The sequence below is a fragment of the Anguilla anguilla genome, chromosome 3 (genome assembly GCF_013347855.1).
Source record: "Anguilla anguilla isolate fAngAng1 chromosome 3, fAngAng1.pri, whole genome shotgun sequence".
Lineage (NCBI taxonomy): Eukaryota > Metazoa > Chordata > Actinopteri > Anguilliformes > Anguillidae > Anguilla > Anguilla anguilla.
This window is the reverse complement of record NC_049203.1, coordinates 8,958,292-8,977,709: the sequence shown is the minus strand read 5'-3', so window position 1 is coordinate 8,977,709 and position 19,418 is coordinate 8,958,292. Positions and strand designations below refer to the sequence as shown.

Below are 19,418 nucleotides of genomic sequence, written 5' to 3'. Positions count from 1 at the left end.
CATGCTGGAATTCAGCCCAGTTTGAAAACTCAATATCGTGAATATTATTTATTTATATGTTTTTTTTTATAAAAGGCTAAAATCTTCTTTTAAATGATCAGAGCCTCGAGAAGAAGAAAGGTATAATCTTAGGAACCGCCTAAGTGCAATTTAAGACCTTAATGAGGCTGTAATGAGATGCAGGATAGGATTGGGCCAGGCATTCCTGGGACCTACAGTATGGGTCCTCGCAAGGAAATGCACACTTAAAAGAACAATCGTTAAAAAAAAATCGTTACAATCGTTAAAAAAAAAGACATCTTTGTACCACAGTCAGTCAGACTCTAATTCAACCACCGGAATTTTCCTGAAATGTTAATACTTCAGAGAACATTAAGTGCTTACATACCAAGGGCGTAACTTTGGTTTGAATATTGGGGGGGGGGGGGGGATCAGGGTCTGGGGGCATCGTAAAAAATCACGTAAAGCACAAAAAACAGGAAATCGCGGAAAGGACAAAAAAAAAAGCAGAAAGTCACGGACTCCATGTCACAGCATGAAATCCCCATCCTTATTATATGAACCACTTTTCTCACAATCATGTTATGTATTATTAGGGGGGTTGTTTTGCCCTCCAACCCCCCCTCCCCCCCCTCCCCCCCCCCGCCCGTAATTGCACCCTTATTACAGTACATACACAGGGAATACGAAAATTTGCTGGAAAAGGCACTACGTTCTGACCCCACCTGACGGGACACTGTGAGTGTTTGAGTGTATCCTCCCATTAACAGGCCTCCCCTAGAATTTTCAGAATTAAACCTGACCTTAACCCCGGCACGGCAGCAGTGTTCCATTCCGCCATTATCGTGATTTGGTACCTTTGAAAGTGACAATAGCGTATTCCCCAACGTAATTACACAGACAGCCCATCGAGCTTCAGACACAATATGTAGGCTATTGATGTTGTCAAGGCTACGGCCACGTGAAAATAACCTGGTTTATGAGGACATTGTGCTCTGCGGCCCTGGAATCAGACTCCTACCATAAAATCCATTTTAAGACTTTAGTGATTGTCATTCAATGATAGGAACAAACGAGGAGCAGCGCTCCAGTGTCCTCCACCGCAGGAGAGCGGGGGGTCAATGTAATCCCGGCCAATCCCGGCCGCGTGACCCAGATAAACAACGTTAAACGAGGGGGAAAGAACAAAAAACAACACAAATAATCTAAAAATAAACCTGGGCGGGCGTATCGCAAACACATAAGCGCACAATGGATTCCTCTGATTACCCAGAATGCCCCGGGGCCCGCTGTGTCCCGCTAGCAGCAGGGCGCGGTGTCGATATTAATTTGGATTAGAGGGGAGAGTGATGGAGGGGGTCCGGGTGACTCAGTTGATTGGTTTAAGCTCCCACTGTTTCCCCGCCATAAAGCAGACTGCAGCGCCGGGAATAACTCCGCCCCCATTACTGCACCCCCCTGCCCCGCCCCGCCCCGCCTCGCCCCGCCCACACCGCAAGAGCAGCTACGCACGCCACAAACTCCTTCCGCCGCACGCATAACAAAAGCACCAAATCGACGCCTTCGTTCGACGTCCCAGCGATCCACGAGGTGCATTTCAATCTCGCATTTCGTAAAAAAAAAAAAAAAAAAAAACGCTATGACGATGACGACAGACGCGGAATCGCTCGACCTCTCAGAACAGCGACCTCAAGGGCGACCGTGTAGAAAGCTTGCGTTGAACTGCCGGGCGGCCTTGACTGCGCGCTCTTAAAATGGAGAACAGACAGCGGCGAGCTGGGATCAAAAGCAGAGACCCCGGCGGTCTGCAGGAGCGCCCTGCGCTGACGCTTCACGCGCCGCCATCGAGCAGAAGCTTCGGGAACGCTCCCCCGTGTCGTGAGAAAGCGACGGAAACTGGGCAGGAAGCAGCGTTGCAGCAAACGCTACGCTGTGGTCGGGCGTGCTTTCTGTTGCACGCTCGGCATCTGGCCCCCCCCCCCCCCCCGGGGGTTAAAGTTGGGGGGGGGGGGGTCTGCCTTCCTGCACACCGCTGCTTTGTGTCGGCTCAGCGAGGAGACACATGTGCACCTGCACACGGGCCAGTTGGAACACAGCCTGTAGATACAGCGAGTACACAGTTATTAGGCTACATACAGCCAGTACACACAATCGGTAGCTACATAGTCAGTATGCAGCCAGTATACACAGCCAGTACACAGCCGATACATACAGCCGGTACACACAGCCAGTATACAAGAAAGTACATATATCCGGTTTACAGCCAGTACGCACAACCGATATACAGCAAACATACAGCTGGTATATACAGTTGGTACAATCAGCTGGCACATGCAGCCGGTACATACAGTCGTAACATTTCACTGGTACATACAACTGGTCCATGCAGCCAGTTCATAGAGCTGGCACATACAACTGGTCCATGCAGCCAGTTCATAGAGCTGGCACATACAACAGGTCCATACAGCCAGTTCATAGAGCTGGCACATACAGCTGGTCCATACAGCCAGTTCATAGAGCTGGCACATACAGCTGGTCCATACAGCCAGTTCATAGAGCTGGCACATACAACTGGTCCATACAGACAGTTCATAGTGCTGGCACATACAGCTGGTACATGCAGCCAGTTCATAGAGCTGGCACACACAACTGGTCCATGCAGCCAGTTCATAGAGCTGGCACATACAACTGGCCCATACAGCCAGTTCATAGAGCTGGCACACACAACTGGTCCATGCAGCCAGTTCATAGAGCTGGCACATACAGCTGGTACATACAGCCAGTTCATAGAGCTGGCACATACAACTGGTCCATACAGACAGTTCATAGAGCTGGCACATACAACTGGTCCATGCAGCCAGTTCATAGAGCTGGCACACACAACTGGTCCATGCAGCCAGTTCATAGAGCTGGCACATACAGCTGGTACATGCAGCCAGTTCATAGAGCTGGCACACACAACTGGTCCATGCAGCCAGTTCATAGAGCTGGCACATACAGCTGGTCCATACAGCCAGTTCATAGAGCTGGCACATACAACTGGTACATGCAGCCAGTTCATAGAGCTGGCACATGCAGCCAGTTCATAGAGCTGGCACATACAGCTGGTACATACAGCCAGTTCATAGAGCTGGCACATACAACTGGTCCATACAGCCAGTTCATAGAGCTGGCACATACAACTGGTCCATACAGCCAGTTCATAGAGCTGGCACATACAGCTGGTCCATACAGCCAGTTCATAGAGCTGGCACATACAACTGGTACATGCAGCCAGTTCATAGAGCTGGCACATACAGCTGGTTCATACAGCCAGTTCATAGAGCTGGCACATACAGCTGGTCCATGCAGCCAGTTCATAGAGCTGGCACATACAGCTGGTCCATACAGCCAGTTCATAGAGGTGGCACATACAACTGGTCCATACAGCCGGTTCATAGAGCTGGCACATACAGCTGGTACATACAGCCAGTTCATAGAGCTGGCACATACAACTGGTCCATGCAGCCAGTTCATAGAGCTGGCACATACAGCTGGTCCATACAGCCAGTTCATAGAGGTGGCACATACAGCTGGTCCATACAGCCAGTTCATAGAGCTGGCACATACAACTGGTCCATGCAGCCAGTTCATAGAGCTGGCACATACAGCTGGTACATACAGCCAGTTCATAGAGCTGGCACACACAACTGGTTCATACAGCCAGTTCATAGAGCTGGCACATACAGCTGGTCCATACAGACAGTTCATAGAGCTGGCACATACAGCTGGTCCATACAGACAGTTCATAGAGCTGGCACATACAGCTGGTCCATACAGCCAGTTCATAGAGCTGGCACATACAGCTGGTCCATACAGCCAGTTCATAGAGCTGGCACATACAGCTGGTACATACAGCCAGTTCATAGAGCTGGCACATACAGCTGGTACATACAGCCAGTTCATAGAGCTGGCACATACAGCTGGTACATACAGCCAGTTCATAGAGCTGGCACATACAGCTGGTACATACAGCCAGTTCATAGAGCTGGCACATACAACTGGTCCATACAGCCAGTTCATAGAGCTGGCACATACAACTGGTCCATACAGCCAGTTCATAGAGCTGGCACATACAGCTGGTACATACAGCCAGTTCATAGAGCTGGCACATACAGCTGGTCCATACAGCCTCAGTTTTGTGCGATAACACCAGAGATGGGAGAGATGTTCTGTGGGCATTCGGCCCACTACTCCCCCATCTGAAGCTGTACTGCTCTCCACCTCCCTCACAGTCTAAGGCCTGTTAGGGCTCAGAGCCACGTGAAAAAGTGCGTCTTTAAAACGACCGGGACGGCTTGTCCTGTTCCCCGTGCGGCAGGTACAACCCGGGACCCCGCACAGAGGAAGCATGCTGCCGCCCCCGAACACAATCCGGAGCCATTTTGGCTGCGTCCCAACAGTCCCCCTCCTTCCTCTCCGTCACTCCTTACCTGCGTCGCCTTCTCTCCTCCATTTCACTAAATGTGAGGAGGCAAGGGTAGAGGAGGGGGAGGGAGCAGCACGAAGACGCGCCGGGGGAAAATGGGACAGCCGACATACTCACGCGTCACCTGACGCTACAATAGCCAATGACATGGACCCGAGCTCTATGCTCCTCTTCAGTTTAACAACACGTGTCAGTATTCCAGCACATGAGCTATACTTCTGTTTGTGATGAACAGCGGATTTTATTATTTATCAAACAGTAAATTTTATTATTTATTAAGGTATTTATTTAATCACGATTTGCAAAAAGACAGCTTTGCTTTAAAAATATAATTCTATTTAATCATTGGCATTACTAACTTGTAGTTAATGTTTTGTGTATGTTCCAGAATAAAAGTATTTTCTCGACTGTAAATTTCTTTCATGCCAGGCACTGGCATACAAAAGCGTAGCATGCATTTGCTTGCCATTCTGAGAATAACTTTTTGGACCCTTCTAGAATGTATAACAGAAGTACTCCCATCACTGCCGCACATGCTCGCTTTGGCTTCTCTCGCTTTGAGCTGCATTTTCTGTCTGATGAACGCCTGACTCACCCCGAGAAGCAGCCCGATTTCAAATCCAGCTCAATCACTCCCGGCGCCACGGCGACAGACCCTCCAATCAGCATCGCGACAGGCCGAGGGAGGGGAGCGCGGGGGGGAGCCCCACTTATTCCCGCCAAATCTCTGCGCTCATCCTCTTTATTTATTTATTTAATCAGGAATTTAGGAACTATGATTGATGCTTGTCTGTAACTGCGCTATCCATGTGCTGACACTCTTAGAGGAGGAATTATCAGCCACTCTGTCCCACTAACCAACCATCCAGCATCAAACGCTGTACTGTTACACAAGGAAAACACTGTCTGGAGTTTCTCCCTGACAGCAGACATTCTTTTTCTTTTTTTGACAGCAGAAACTCTTTAGGCCACTTCGCAGTTAGGCCATGTATGATGGTTGCCACCGGCGATTATCACATTTGATGGTCGGTCATGACTTTCAGTTTATGCCAGAGCGATGGACGATTTGATGACAACGCTATCATCGTTGTGCCCATCACTGAGACGTTGACTGAGAGACTGCACTGAACTTTGACCTCATCGCTGGCTCAGCTGTCATGACATTATTATTAGAGAATGTTCTCATCTCCTGTAATAATCTTTTGTGAACTGTAAACCAGCCCGACCTTAAAATAAATAAAACGGAAGACCACACATTTGTTGAGAGTTTAATAAACATGACTAAAATGTTTCCGTGTCTGTATGCTGTTGACCGGGTGAACTACGAAGATGCCATAATGACTCCATTCCGGCAACGCGTTCTTAGGGGCAACGTGTGCATACGTTACAGAAGTGACATTTCTCGATATCAAAGTCGAGCGATAATGGAATGTTGGTGACCATTCCACTATTGCTATAGTGATATCCCCCGTCTGGTCCTACATCGCCTAACTGTAAACTGGCCTTTGGGGCCTTCAAAAGCGAAGCTTTGCTCGCGTGCGTTCGCACGTTTGTTTCCCTCTCGACCTAGCCGTCACGCGGTCGTAAAACCTGTAGCGTGAGAAGGCAGGCTTTACATGCAGCGAGCCCGAAAGCGCGGGGCGGCCGGCCGGTTGTGCCGTTTTGAATGTGGCAGTCCCCCGCGGCTACTCGCTACTGAGTCTTTACCCCCCGGTGTTTGTCCCCCGAGGAAGGCGTGTCACGCCTCGTGTTTTTGTCACGCGAGGAGGACCCCCCCCCCCCCGCACGTCCGCCCGTCCGCTGGGCGCCACGGCTCCACTCGCATTACAGATCAGCTCCTGCAGACCCTTCTGAAGGAGCCGATTGGCCGCGTGGTCTCGATTAAGGCAGAAAAGTTGCTTTTTTTTTTTTTTTTTTTTTGCAGCTCGGCAACAATCTTTGCTGAAAAACAAGAGTGAATGCGGTCCTGTTATCTCAGCGTCCTTGTTGACGGTGAGTAAGAGCACGTGGTCGGGCAACTAATGAGGGCAAAACACAGGAGGAGATGCGGTGGACGTGTGTCCTTCAGTGGGAAGGTCAGGGACACTCCACATAGGCCTACTTTCTGATCATGAAAACTGATCCAGGGTCAGCTTAGCTAACTCTTATTGTAACACTCTATCAGAATGTTAAAAATGCTACAACCGGTCCACGGTCTGTGATTAGAGTGAGACGAAGGATGAGGGAGGGGGCGAAGGGTCAAAGATCTTCCCTAGCATGGAGCATGATAACTCCGCCTTCGAGTAGCCTATTTGAGCACACCTGAGAGGACTAGAAAGGCATGCTGCGAAGGACAGGGCCCTCCTGCGGTACGGTCCAGCTCCTTCTTCTGCAAGTCTCGGAACCAGTAACCATGACAACAAAAACAGCCGTCTATTAAACTCGTCACCATTGTTCTGGTTCGGCCCCTACTTGAGAAGATGAACTACTCAGGGAGAGAGAGAGAGAGAGAGAGAGAGGGGCACAGTGATTCTGCAAAGCTCTCCTCTTGCTGCCGTTTCCACTGCGGCTCTCTCTACAGTTCCGGTACAACCCGCCCCGGCGGTGTAGAATAACGATGAACCGCTAGCCCGCGCGATAGCACCGCGCTCGCGCGATCAAACGTCCAACGCGTCGGTCACGGGCACGGCCCTCTCTTTTGTTTCGCAGGCCCTTAACAAAGTTACATTCGATTTCCCTTCATCCCGGGGCCCCCAAGGAGGACTTCGACAGGCAGTCAGGAGGGAGAATTAAATCCAGAAAAATAAACAAGACAAACTACGATGCCTCCAAAAGGGGATAGGCAGAATTTCAATTACATTGGCTCATTCACTTTTCATTTAACCTATTATTAGCCGTTCGGAAAATGTGGCCACTTGTATTTGTCAGATTTGACTACATGGATAAAATCCACTAGCATCAATTTGATCTGACATGTCTAATTGTGAGCAAGGATTGTCAGGAGTTATCTCAAGGTGATAAGTGTGCTGTTAAGACAACTAACTAGCTAACCTTAATTTCCTATATCTCTAATAAACATTAATTATGGTACTTCATAAAATGATTAGCATGGTGCTCAATTGTTTTACTCCTGTGTGTCAATTTGATGGTGATAGAACAAGCCATGCAGTCTGAATTCTGAGCTTAAAAATCTAACCTAATAATATTAAGCTAGACAGACACTTGTTAAATTTAATATGCTAACTAGCTAGCTAACTAGCTGACATTATTTGGAGATGTCCTATCTTAGCGAGCTAGCTTGTCTTGTAAATTTCAAAATCACAGGCTAGCGCATTCAGCACAAACAGTGCAAAAATTACTACACTTCACATTGCTACCTTTTCAAACTTTAACTTTCATGATTTGCAGTTTACTTGCTAAATTTACTTCTCCTTCATTTCGCATTTTTGTATCAAGATGCATTTTGATTTATTTTTGCCAACTGCAAAATTATGTGTCCTGCCACCACCACATTCAACGTCTGAAACTGCAGGATAACAAACGGCTCTCTCATTCGTGAACAGCTGTTGGGATTCCTTACATATCTCTGGATGAAGGCCTCAGAGGACCATTGTACAGATCCCCAATCCCCGATTCACTCAGGTCCAGCATAGGGATGGGCCTTCATGCAAATTTATTGAAACGTTTACACTTTGATATATAGTGATGTTGTTAGATGTTTAAACATGACATTATATTACAGTAATTGTTACTGATTAATCACGATAAAAGCAATAACTGTAACATGAAAGGTTTAAATTCTCAGATATTTAACGATTTTTTATGTTAAAATCATACCACAGATCTTCTTGCAGAGAATTAAAAAGAAGAAAATGTTTACTGAAGGAATATCAATAGCCAACCCAGCACATAAATTAAGTCATTATGCAATCAGGATTAAACTAAAATCATCATTCATGATAAATGCAGCCGTAGTACTCCTGTAAATAACTAGGCTACATAAACGAATAAACATTTTTTAACTTCCTTACTCTCCCTTACCCATTTCAATGTCTGAGATGTCATTGGAAGTTGGCCTGTAGTAACAGTAGCACTATCTAGGTTTCCAAGCAACAATCATTTTCAAAACTTGTACACAATTAAGCCCGCACTTCCGAACAGTGGACCTCAGACTGTACAGAGGTCGGAGGAACGCACAGATTCTCTCTCTGCCGACCTGCAAAGACTGCGTTATCTGTTAGAGCTCCTCGTCCACGGACGTGACCCGTACCTCATACTACAACATAATCCTGCAAATCCGACATTGCTGGGACAAGAGGCACGGCTGTAACGTGAGAAGTCAGATAAAAGAATACAACGAAAACTGAGCACGGCTGCTCGGCAGTATGAATTAACAATGGTGAAGGCCTAACCTATAAAACAGCCTGCGGAGAAACGCCGTGGAAACGTTATGAAAAGCTCAGTCGTCAGACACGTACGATAAAAAATTTCATCGCTTATGATTTCATTAAACTTTCTCGGCTCAATCTGGCCAGCGCCTTCTCCGCTCAATCTGCTGCGCCGGGCGCAGAGGCTTTTCCTGAGACAAAATCCCGAGACGTCTCACTTCTGCCCGCTCCGTTCTCCAGAAGAGAGATCACGTCCGATTTTCCCTCAGCGAAGAGCACAACTTGTTTTCTTTCACCAGAACAATGTTTTTATTCTTCAGTGCACACAGCTCTTGGTTTAGTCTGTGAATGATTACATTGAAAAACACTGCGGTGTTTCCTTTGATTTTTTTTTTGTTTTGTTTTTTAAAGTAGGGACATTTTAAACATGAACCTTCCTTATCTACTCATGTTACGTGAAAACCCTGCTCAACCCTGTTCCTGGAGATCTACCTCCAACTCTTACTCTCATTTCAGCTCTTACTTTGGCACTCCTGATTCTTCTGATTAGCAGCTCAACGTGATCTCCAGCTGTTGAATCAGGTGTGCTTCGTTAAGGTTGGAACGAAAACCTACAGGACAGTAGAACTCCAGGAACAGGGCTGCAATGGGTTAGAGAATTTGAAAGTGAAGATCTGCAATTTGAGTGCCCAGTCCAATCTATCCACTTACTGAAGAAAATCCCACAGGCAGTTGACATCATTTGGATTTTGATTTTGATCACTGATAACCTATAGGCAGTGAATTTCCATTCCAATCTTTGACCTTGAATTGGTTATGTGTGCCCTGTCAGATAAACTATTGGCTGTGTGTCCCTGTCTGCTAAACTATTATCTGTGTTTCCAGTCTCATTTCCTGATGCTGTCTGTCCTCTACCCTATTTCCTCTTTTGACTGTATCCTTATTTCCTGTGACCTGTTTAGGAAAACACACTTAAACCAAGCCTAGTATAGGGGATTATAATGGTATTTTAATGATAATGCAGTATAATTTCTTAAATTTGCTAAATCAACAGCGTTTTCCAACTGTTGTCTATAGTTCCTAAACTTTAATTGTCATTGATTAATGCTATAATGGTTAAAAATAATCTGCTTGAAGGCTAACCTCACTTTTGGACATGCCATTCAGAAATTTTATAGCCTCCACTCTCATTTTCCATTGGCCGCGTGCTCCCTGTGCTGGTCCAGCCAAAGGCGTGCGCACCAGATGGTAAAAGCTCTCCGTGAGGGCGAACAGAGGGGAGGCGGAGCCATCCGATTCGGGGTCGGTTAGTGCTCAGAATTTAGGCCGCCACGCATCAGAGCCGGCTGAACAAAAATCACTGGATCCCGCCGACGTACGTTCCCCATCGGTCCTCAGCGCTGGGCTAGCACGCTGTTCGCTGCATGGACTCGACAAGGAGACGCACTACAAAACGCAGGCAAGGGAAGGAAATGCCGCGCTCTACGTGTTTTCCAGAGCGTATCAACAGCTATGAGGGAGCGCCATAGATAGACCTGCATGAAATCAGAGACAGCTATTTGCTGTTCAATTTCCCTGCATGAGCACAATTTGTTGTTCTCACTGAGAAAATGCAAAAAAAAAAAAACACGAATCAATATCTGAATATTCAATCTTTGAAGCCATGGAATATCCTGTATATCAAGTTAAGTGAAATACAAAACCCGTAATATAGGCTACACTGAGTTACATATAGGCTATTAACCAACGTACAATGCACGCTTATGGCTGGTTTATTCAAATAACAGGCCGGGGGCTAAGCATGTACTCACATGTTGCTCAGTTACACCCAAACTGTGACGATACCCAGGTCTATGGCCAGGTCTACATCTGCATAGTCAGCATACTTCTTATTTGATACAAAATAATAAAAGGCCTATGACTTACATCTTAGTCGTTTATTTTTTTCTAGCAGTAGTACACAGAAATAACAGGCCTGTGTGCACCATTGTACCGGCCTCCAGGAAAAAGCAGCTACACTCTATGGTACCAGACATCCATGACACTGAAAGGCTGTATTTACCACATCTATGGTACCAACTTGGCCCATATGCCACCCTACAATATAGGCCTACAACATGACACTGGCAAAAACTGCCGAACAGTCACTTAACTACTTTACAGACTAGGAAAGATTGGAAAGAATGTGCATCATTGTTTGTTTGGTACAATTTGAACACTACACAATGCAAAAGACATTTAGATAATTGCAAAGCCCTAATGCAGCATTCTAGTACAGTGCAGGCAGCATACACAGCGCACCTCTCACGGATATTTTCTATTAAGTTCTTGGTGTCTTCATTACTCTTACGTTATGCATTTAATGCACCCGCCCATTACGTCCCTGTAAGTCAATCTTGTAAGAGCATCTGCTAAATAAATGAGTGAGCAGATATGTTTGGAAGCTGCATCAACCTCCAACCAGGAATTCAATCTTTTAAAACACAGGGCCGCAGTTCTCATTTCACACGCTCCTTCGCCGTTCCGCTGCGGACGTACAGTTTGCTACGCCGCCGCCGATTTCGCTCTTGAACATTTAAATGTCGGAGCATTCAAATTTTGCAGATGCCCAGAGGGAGGTCTCCACGGCAGACAAACTGGTCTGCGCTCGTGTGCAAACCTCCCTGGCCAGGATGGAAGCGCCGAGAGACAGAGAGAGAGACAGAGAGAGAGAGAGAGAGAGACAGCAAAACCTCCGGCCATCTTGCAGCACCCGGTAGCCTTCGGTGTGCTTTTCTGCGCTTCTAGTCCTCGTTACTGGGCGTAACTTAAAGCACACCCTCCAGCAGGAAATGGGGAAGCTGGCAACAAGTCTAGACAGAGGCAAGGTGGCCCAAATCTATATTATGGATCCTTTAAATCTCATCCCTCCTGACACTATCCGTGGCAAAATAACATTTCTCCAAATTCTCCACAGAGATAGGCGCTCGTTACCCTCATATAAGAGGCGGCATTCCTTCAACAGGATGGGGTGGGGGGGGGGGGGGGGGGTTTGTCGTAGGCGTACGTGGCTCCAGAGAAAGACGCTGACCGGAACGTGTCGAACGCGTAAGAGAAATACCCCGTTCGGCTCGGCTGAGCGAATATACGCCCTATACCCTGGGGGGGGGGTCAGCCTGACTCAGACAAGAGACTGGCCTCTGTCCTAGAACACAAGTTCAGAAAGGGCTATTTTGTTAACATTAATGTTTAGCTTTGCGTTTCGGCCCGCCCCTACTGAACCGGGGACACGTCTGGGACTCCCAATAACGAGTCACGCAAAAGAGACGGGACGGGGGGGTGTCGCGCTCCCTTTAAAAGACAAGAAGAGCCGCGACGGCGGGCATGCAAAGACCTGCATTCTGTCCGTCCCTCCGGGGGGGAGGAGGGGGGGTACTCTGACTAATGCAACCTCTCGGAGTCGCGAGCGTCAGCCTTGACATTTTCGGCCGAGCCGTTGTTTAAAAAAGCGAGGCGCTGGCTCGGCCACCTGTCTCCGCAGGACCCCCCCGGAGGGTGGGGGGTCGGTGTAAGGGCCGGCTGGGGCGCTGAAAGACCAGGGAGAGAGAGAGCGCGTCGCCTGCATGCCACACCTGGGCCTACATACCGCTCATCGCGAGCGCTCGCCTGCCAGGCTCACGCCAACGCCTCTGTCAACACGAGACGTTAATCGCGTCAAGACGACGGAAGAGAAACGAGAGGGGACCCGAACCCCGCTCAGCGCATCCCAGGAACACCGCCAATAGCAGGAGAGCCAGCCGTTCTTCATTAGGCACGGAATGCCAACGCCACAGCGCCGGGAATGCTGACTGCAGCCTCTCCAGCGATGAGAACGACGTCATCCCAAACACAGGGGGCCAAATGCCAGGCTTCCTTCACAAAAACAAAGTGTGACTTTGACACTTAAAAACTCCAACGGTCAACAAAGGCCAAGCCGGCCCTTTGGCCGCCATTTTGTGACGGGGCACTGACCACAAAGGCACTGCAGACATGGCCGACACATCGTACACGGTCCACGGCTGAAAGGGAGAATAACTGATCTCATTTAAGCATTTACATTTACCGTTCAGCGTCAGACGAAATCGGCTGCGACAAGCAACGCCGCTTATTCAGAACAGCAGCTTCACACCAAGGATGCAAAAAGCCAGAATGGCCAGTGAACCAGATATGAATTTTTCAGAGTTCCAATTTTCTTGTTACCGTTAAAATAACCGAGGTGATAAATGTATCATCAACAGCTGTGTCCTGGAATGACTGCCTCAGTGTTCGCAGAAGAAATGTTCCAGAGCTATCGAACGCTGAGAGGGCGCCGGCTGCGCCGACCGCTGTTTCGTGCCGGACCTGGCCGGGTGGCCCTACGACGGGGGGGTCCGGCACGCACGCGCGGCACCCCTCGCTCACGTTGCGCTGGGTGTGGGTCGGCTGCGGGGGGGGGGGGGGGGGGGGGGTTGCCGTCCACGAGCCCCGTGTTCGCCCAGCTGACCTTCGGTCATGTGACCTCTGGCATCTGGCGCCATTTCACGCCAGAGTGGCCGCACGGCGCTCCGGGGTTCTGTACCCGTGACCTTCGCCCAGACGCCCGCTCCGAAGGCGGACCTTGGGGGAGGACTCCCACACTCGTAATCGGGTCATCTGTCGGTTCACAGGTCGAATTATGAGGGGGGAAATTTGTTTTTCTAAATGGCCACTGTATTTTTTTTATTCTATCATTTCTCTGCAAACAATAAACACTTGGTCACAAAAAAACAGGCTGAGCTGACCTTCTGGCCCACACCCTTCTCAGGACCGGTACCAAAACAGCCTCGCTCATATACTGTTTAACCCATGTTAATGAGTACTGTGCATTCAAAATGACTGAAGTCATGCAGAACCCTACTGCTCAAGAGTGCATAACTGTATAATGTGCTTAGGGCCTAAGTTAACACGTAATAGAGAAAGAGAAACAAGTGTGCGCGGTGACACTGATGTCAACTCGACGTTTCGCACCAGTGAGCCTGTACATTTACACAGAAGCTTCCAGAACCAGCATCTATTGTACCTCTAGTGCCAAAGAATGTAAAATTCAAAAATATGATTTAAAAAAAGAATTATCTTTCAAAAACAATGCCCTTTTTTAATGCTTCTGATAGTATCAGAGTGACATCGTAAATAGGTCTAGGTCTTTGCATAACATGGAACGCCTCTTGATTTTAAAGCTTGCCGGGCTAGTTCTATTTTTTTAACACCCTGTAACTGCCGCATGGATTCGCCCCCACCACTGAGAGATTAGGAGCCAGAGCCCCCCTGCTGGGATGCTAATGTGACTCTTGTGCACTTCATCAATACACCAATCAGCCTGTGTTCTTTCAATATAGCGCTGAGGCCAGAGATGTTACAGCTATAATTAAAATGCAATGATGCATGGTTTCCTTTTCAACACCGCATGGTTCATTTCCTTTTCAACAATGTGTGGTGGTGTGGTTTTCTTTTCAACAGTGCATAGCTGTATTTTCTACATGCATGTACAGCAAAAAAAAAAAAAGTAAGATCATCTTTTGAAGGCCACACACGTTATTTCCTGGAGTTGCCCAACACAGCATCTTGTAGATTACTAGGGGGGGGGGGGGGGGGGTTGGGATAACCAGGAGCAAACAGGGGGCACACTCCAGAGCACCAAATGCTTTGAAACAGAGATGGGACAGAACAAATTACACTACACAGTAAAATGTTCAGTGTTAAATTAACTCTTACAGAGTACATATGTTCTCTACTGGACTCATGTGTAGTCTGTGAGAGTTGAACTAACACTGGACATTTTACTAGGGATGGGCACGAGTGCTTGAGGGTTAGGACTGTGTAAAAATGGCCTCTATATCAGAAACAATTACATACTACATAATTACATACAATAAATGACCTCGCCTCCAATCAACAATCTAGCGAGTGTTCCTAGGCCATGACACGCCCATAGCCGTGGAAATGTAACGGACTGTTCTGTCTGTCTAAGAAGCCCCTGGTGAATGGGCGAAGATGCACGCGTGCTGGCTGGCCGGAGTCACATGGGTAAACACTGTGGTGTGCGTGGTGTGCAGCTATTTCAGCAGGGGAGAGGATTTATGATCAGCCTGGACTCGCTGACATCACATGGATCTTCCTCTGAAACAACCTCAGGGTCGCCCCGGCAACCCTCCCCCCCCCCCCCGCCCCCCTCCTATCTCCAGACCAGTTACGTAAACCAGTGGAAACATCTGGTATCTCTGACATTTAGACTAGTGGCAATCAACTTAAAAGTGATAGCTCACTCCAAAAGACAACTTCGAGATTCCCAAGCTAGATTCTAGATTCTTAGCCTGAGAACATTCAATTGGTGTGACAGTGTCAGTCCCTCTAATGCTTCCGATTGAAGAGTGGAAGCTCTCAAGTACTCGGTGGAAAACCCAAATTTGGTTTGGAATGGAAGTTGACTGAAACCAGTGCAACCCATTTCTTTCACTTCCATGCCAACATTGCTGTTAGCCTCTCTTCCTTCTGATACATTAGCAAGTTCAACAGGCTTAGTCACTGAAGTGTCTGCCAAACATGCCCAAAAAACTGCCCCTCTTTCAAATTCACCGAGTTCTCTTCTTGTAGCCATGGTAGCCAAAATAACTGGCAATTGGGCCAACCCAACATTTCAATATGCAAATAATATGCAAGTGACAGCATGTCAGGGTGTTACCTGATTCAGTAATTCAGGTACCACACCTGTGAAGCGTGTGGTACCTGAATTAGGTATCCCTCATTTGCTCAAGTATGTACAGACACAGACATATGCACAGGTATCGTCTTCTTGGTTTAACACTTTGAAGCGTAGGTTTTTTGAAATGTTTTTCTTTTTCAACATGAACACAAGAACACTATTGCTTTCACTTACCAGTAGTGATCTGTTCATCAGCATGGGAATGTTCAGTTAAGAACATTCTTAGCACAACATACTTGTGAACTTACACCTTAAAACAGTTAGACACTTTGGTAGGCTTGAAGTAGGCGGGTCCAAGTATACAAAGGAAATTGATGCAAGTGTAGTGACAGAAAGCTTGCAAAATGCAAAATGTGGTGCAAAAGAAGGAAATGGCTGATGTTTCAGTTGATAAAAGGGTAGGCTGTGCATCAAGCACAGAATGTCACACTTGTACACAACAAAATGTTGCAAAATGTCCTGTGGACTAAGCCAGGGGCTACTGTTATTTACCATTCTGAAAATAAAAATGGAACGTTCACCTCGAAAAAAAAAAATGAAAACCCTTCGTTAATTCACTTTTAAAGAGACTAGGCTGACATCACTTATACATTTCACCCAAGATTAATGTTTTACTGCCTATTTAGTTTGTTATTGCCATTTGTCAACATGAGGACCAGAGTTGTGCCAATGAAAAACAAGGTAGGCATTATGAGGCTGAGAACTAAGAAAAAAAAAACAGTTAGAAACATAGGTCAAGCCTGACGCTTACCAAAATCAACTGTTTAGAAAATCATTAAGAATCAAGAGAGCACTGGTGGGCTCAGGAATCACAAAGGGCCTGGCAGGCCAAGGAAGACCTCTACAGTTGATGACCAAAGAATTCTCACCATACTGATGAAAAATACCCCAAACAGCTGTCCAACCAATCAGAAACACTCTTCAGGAGGCAGGAGTGGATGCATCAGTGACTACTGTCCACAGAAAACATCACCTCTGAACATGTATTTCTTATGCTGAAAAGAAAACTTGAGGCAACTATCCCCCAAAACAAGCTAGAGCTGAAGATGGCTGCAGCACAGGCCTAGCAGAGCATCACCAGAGAAGATACTCATCACCTAGTGATGTCTGTGGATCACAGACTTCAAGCAATCATTGCATGCAAAGGATATGCAATTAAACTAAAATATGTACTAAACATGACCACTTTCATAACGTTAATTTGTCCCAAACATTATGGTGCCCTGAAAGGGAGGGGATATATTGAAATAGGTATTTAATTTATACATGGTGAAACCGAAGTGTGTAAAAATACCCTTAAATAAAATCTGAGAATATGCACTTTAACTATGTGTGAATAGTTTGATTACAAATCTAAAATTGTGGAGTACAAAACCAAATCAAGAAAAGCAAATTATGTTTTTGTCCCACACATGGAGCTCACTGTATGTCATTCATTTCAAAAGGCCTGGTGCTTTTCTCACATTGTCACTGAAGAAGGGCTGAAAGCAACATTCGACGAAGGTCTAATATTTTCCATTGCCGTCTCATGGGCACGGGACAAGCAAACCTTGCAACGGGGCACGACCATGTTTAACTCACTCGCAAGATCCTTTTTTTCGGTTTCATTGTGGTAACAGTGTCATTTCATAATAAGCTAAAGAAGAAAACTGGATTGGGTAGTAAATGTAACGCTTTGCCTCTAGTATTAAAGCGTTCGTGTTAAAAATGATCAAGTTGCAACTAAGCGACGACAGCATGACAGAAGAGTCGGGTTTCATCTGCCACCAATGGAGCTGAGGCAGTCTGCTGGGTCGATGAAGCTACTGGACCCCTTGCAGCTCCAAATAACGCATTAAAAGCAGATTTTAACCGGGAGGGGGATACAGTACTATTCCATAAAACATTTTTCCTGCTGCTGTGGGTTAAATTACATCAGAAAATGCAATTAGGTCGTATTAGATCGTTTCATCAAACACTGTTGTATAGTGCAGACAAAAAATAAAATAAAAATAAAATAAAAACATTATAGAAATGCAGTATTCGGAGAACAGGTGCATAATGACTTTTGTACTAAATCGGGGCACTTGTGGAGGGACACTTACCTCCGAAAATGGGAGCTGGCGCGATCACAATTCCTTTGGCTTCAGTTTTCAATGAACTCTGTCCGTACCTCCCGTCGTCTTTTGACAGAATTTGCTTTGGGTTGCCCTTGGAGTCCAGGACCGTGATGTTCACCGTGGCGCTGTAATAGTCGTCCTGTTTGACCATGTTTTTGTCCGCCGAAGCTGACAGCACACATCTGGGAAACACCAGAACCAACACGACGAAATGGAGACATCTGCACGGTGTTACTGCGGTCCACTTTTTCGGCATTGTTGGACAGTCTTATTATTGTATTCCCTTTGTGCACCCAATCCGTAATTCGGGGTTTGAACGACTTGATCCAAGAGGCGATGGATGAGACAGTCTTATTTCATGCCGATTGTGTGGGGTTTCGTAATAAAAACATGCTGTCCTCTTCACATCATTTTCGTATTCCAGTGCATGCGTCGCCTACGCTGTCTTGGGGGAGAGAAAAAACGAAAAAATTGCAACATTTAGCCTCTGCAAGCTGGCTGCATTTTTAAATTAACGTTAGCTGTTAAAAAAAAAAAAACACTACACCACTAAAGGAACATTTACTAGTTATTTCGCATAGTTTCAATCTTTATAAAAGAAATGTACTATATATTAATACCCACTGAACCAAGGACAAAGACAAAGATAAGTATCACTACAGCCGCCTGAACTAGCTCGCTATAGCAGCATAAATATTCAATTCCCACCTTTAATCATAGTAACCACTCTTCCGCGAAATATGCAAAAACCGAAACGTACTATTAAACAATATCTATGTTATCTAATTACAGCCTGATTCAATGCATGTTGGTCGCCAAAGGCATAAACTGATAGCTATGATTGATAGAAAACGAAGAGTTGTCATTTCTGCTTTGTGATAAGAATTAGCCTTGTTATGGTCCAGATAGCTTTTTACCTTGCTAGCAATCAGCCACTATTTTGCTCATTTCTGCGTCGATCTGCTGTAATAAATTGCATAACTCGTTACCCACCTCATCCATTTATTTGCCACCGAAAAAACGTTACAGTAAAGCTCAACCGTTGTTATTTTTCGTAAACGTCAAACGACGCCTTTTGTCGGGAACAATCAGATATTGTGAATCTTCCCCAGTCTTTTCCTCCCAGCACAGCCCTCTGCGCAAGCGCGAGGTGAATAGGCAGGGCTGGCGCACATGGGTTGGGGAGGCTGGGGGCGACATTGGCGCGTGTACAGTAACCCAAAATGTGCGCTCAAGCGGCCCGAATTAATGATGGCGCTCGTGCTCAAATTGATCACGTTAACTTCAGATTACGCGAAAACAAACGACTCGTTTGTTTGTTTGTTTGTTTGTTTGTTTGTTTTGCTTTGTTTCCCACTAGAAAACAGCGCACACACGCACACACACAGAGCAGTCGTTAATTATTTGGAATTAAACAAAGAATATGGGATTAAAATCTGTCATTTTTAATTTGCGGGTATCAGAGGATCCATGTAGAGTTGCACCGTTCTTTAAAAAAATATGTTCTTGATGTGGTTGTTATACCCTTAAATTAAAGCTGACGGCCTACACTAAAACTCATATTCATTGTTTCATTCCATACTTAATGTGCTGGAGTACAGAGCCAAAACAACAAGAACTGTGTCACTGTCCAAATATTTACAGACATTATGATGTCCGTCTATCAATTCAAAGAGCAATGCAAAACAGACAGATGCACATAGCATGTGAATTCAGATTTCATCCTGCTTTGGGTGAGAGAGGTCAGT

General features: G+C 46.4%; 1 protein-coding gene across 3 annotated transcripts in view; it reads right to left on the bottom strand.

Moving 5' to 3' along the window:
* rnf130 (ring finger protein 130) overlaps positions 1-18,821 on the bottom strand; it is a 50,946-nt gene extending 32,125 nt beyond the window's left edge. For 2 of the 3 annotated variants that reach the window (XM_035409714.1, XM_035409711.1), the window contains exons 1-2: positions 18,664-18,821; positions 17,656-18,115 (exon numbers count right to left, since the gene is read on the bottom strand). In XM_035409714.1, the coding sequence (XP_035265605.1) occupies positions 17,656-17,926 (271 nt within the window). In that variant the 5' untranslated portion in view covers positions 17,927-18,115; positions 18,664-18,821. Of the gene's footprint in view, positions 1-17,655; positions 18,116-18,587 lie in introns of all 3 variants that reach the window. The other variant, XM_035409713.1, reaches the window with a different exon arrangement.
* Between the last annotated feature and the right edge of the window lie 597 nt (positions 18,822-19,418).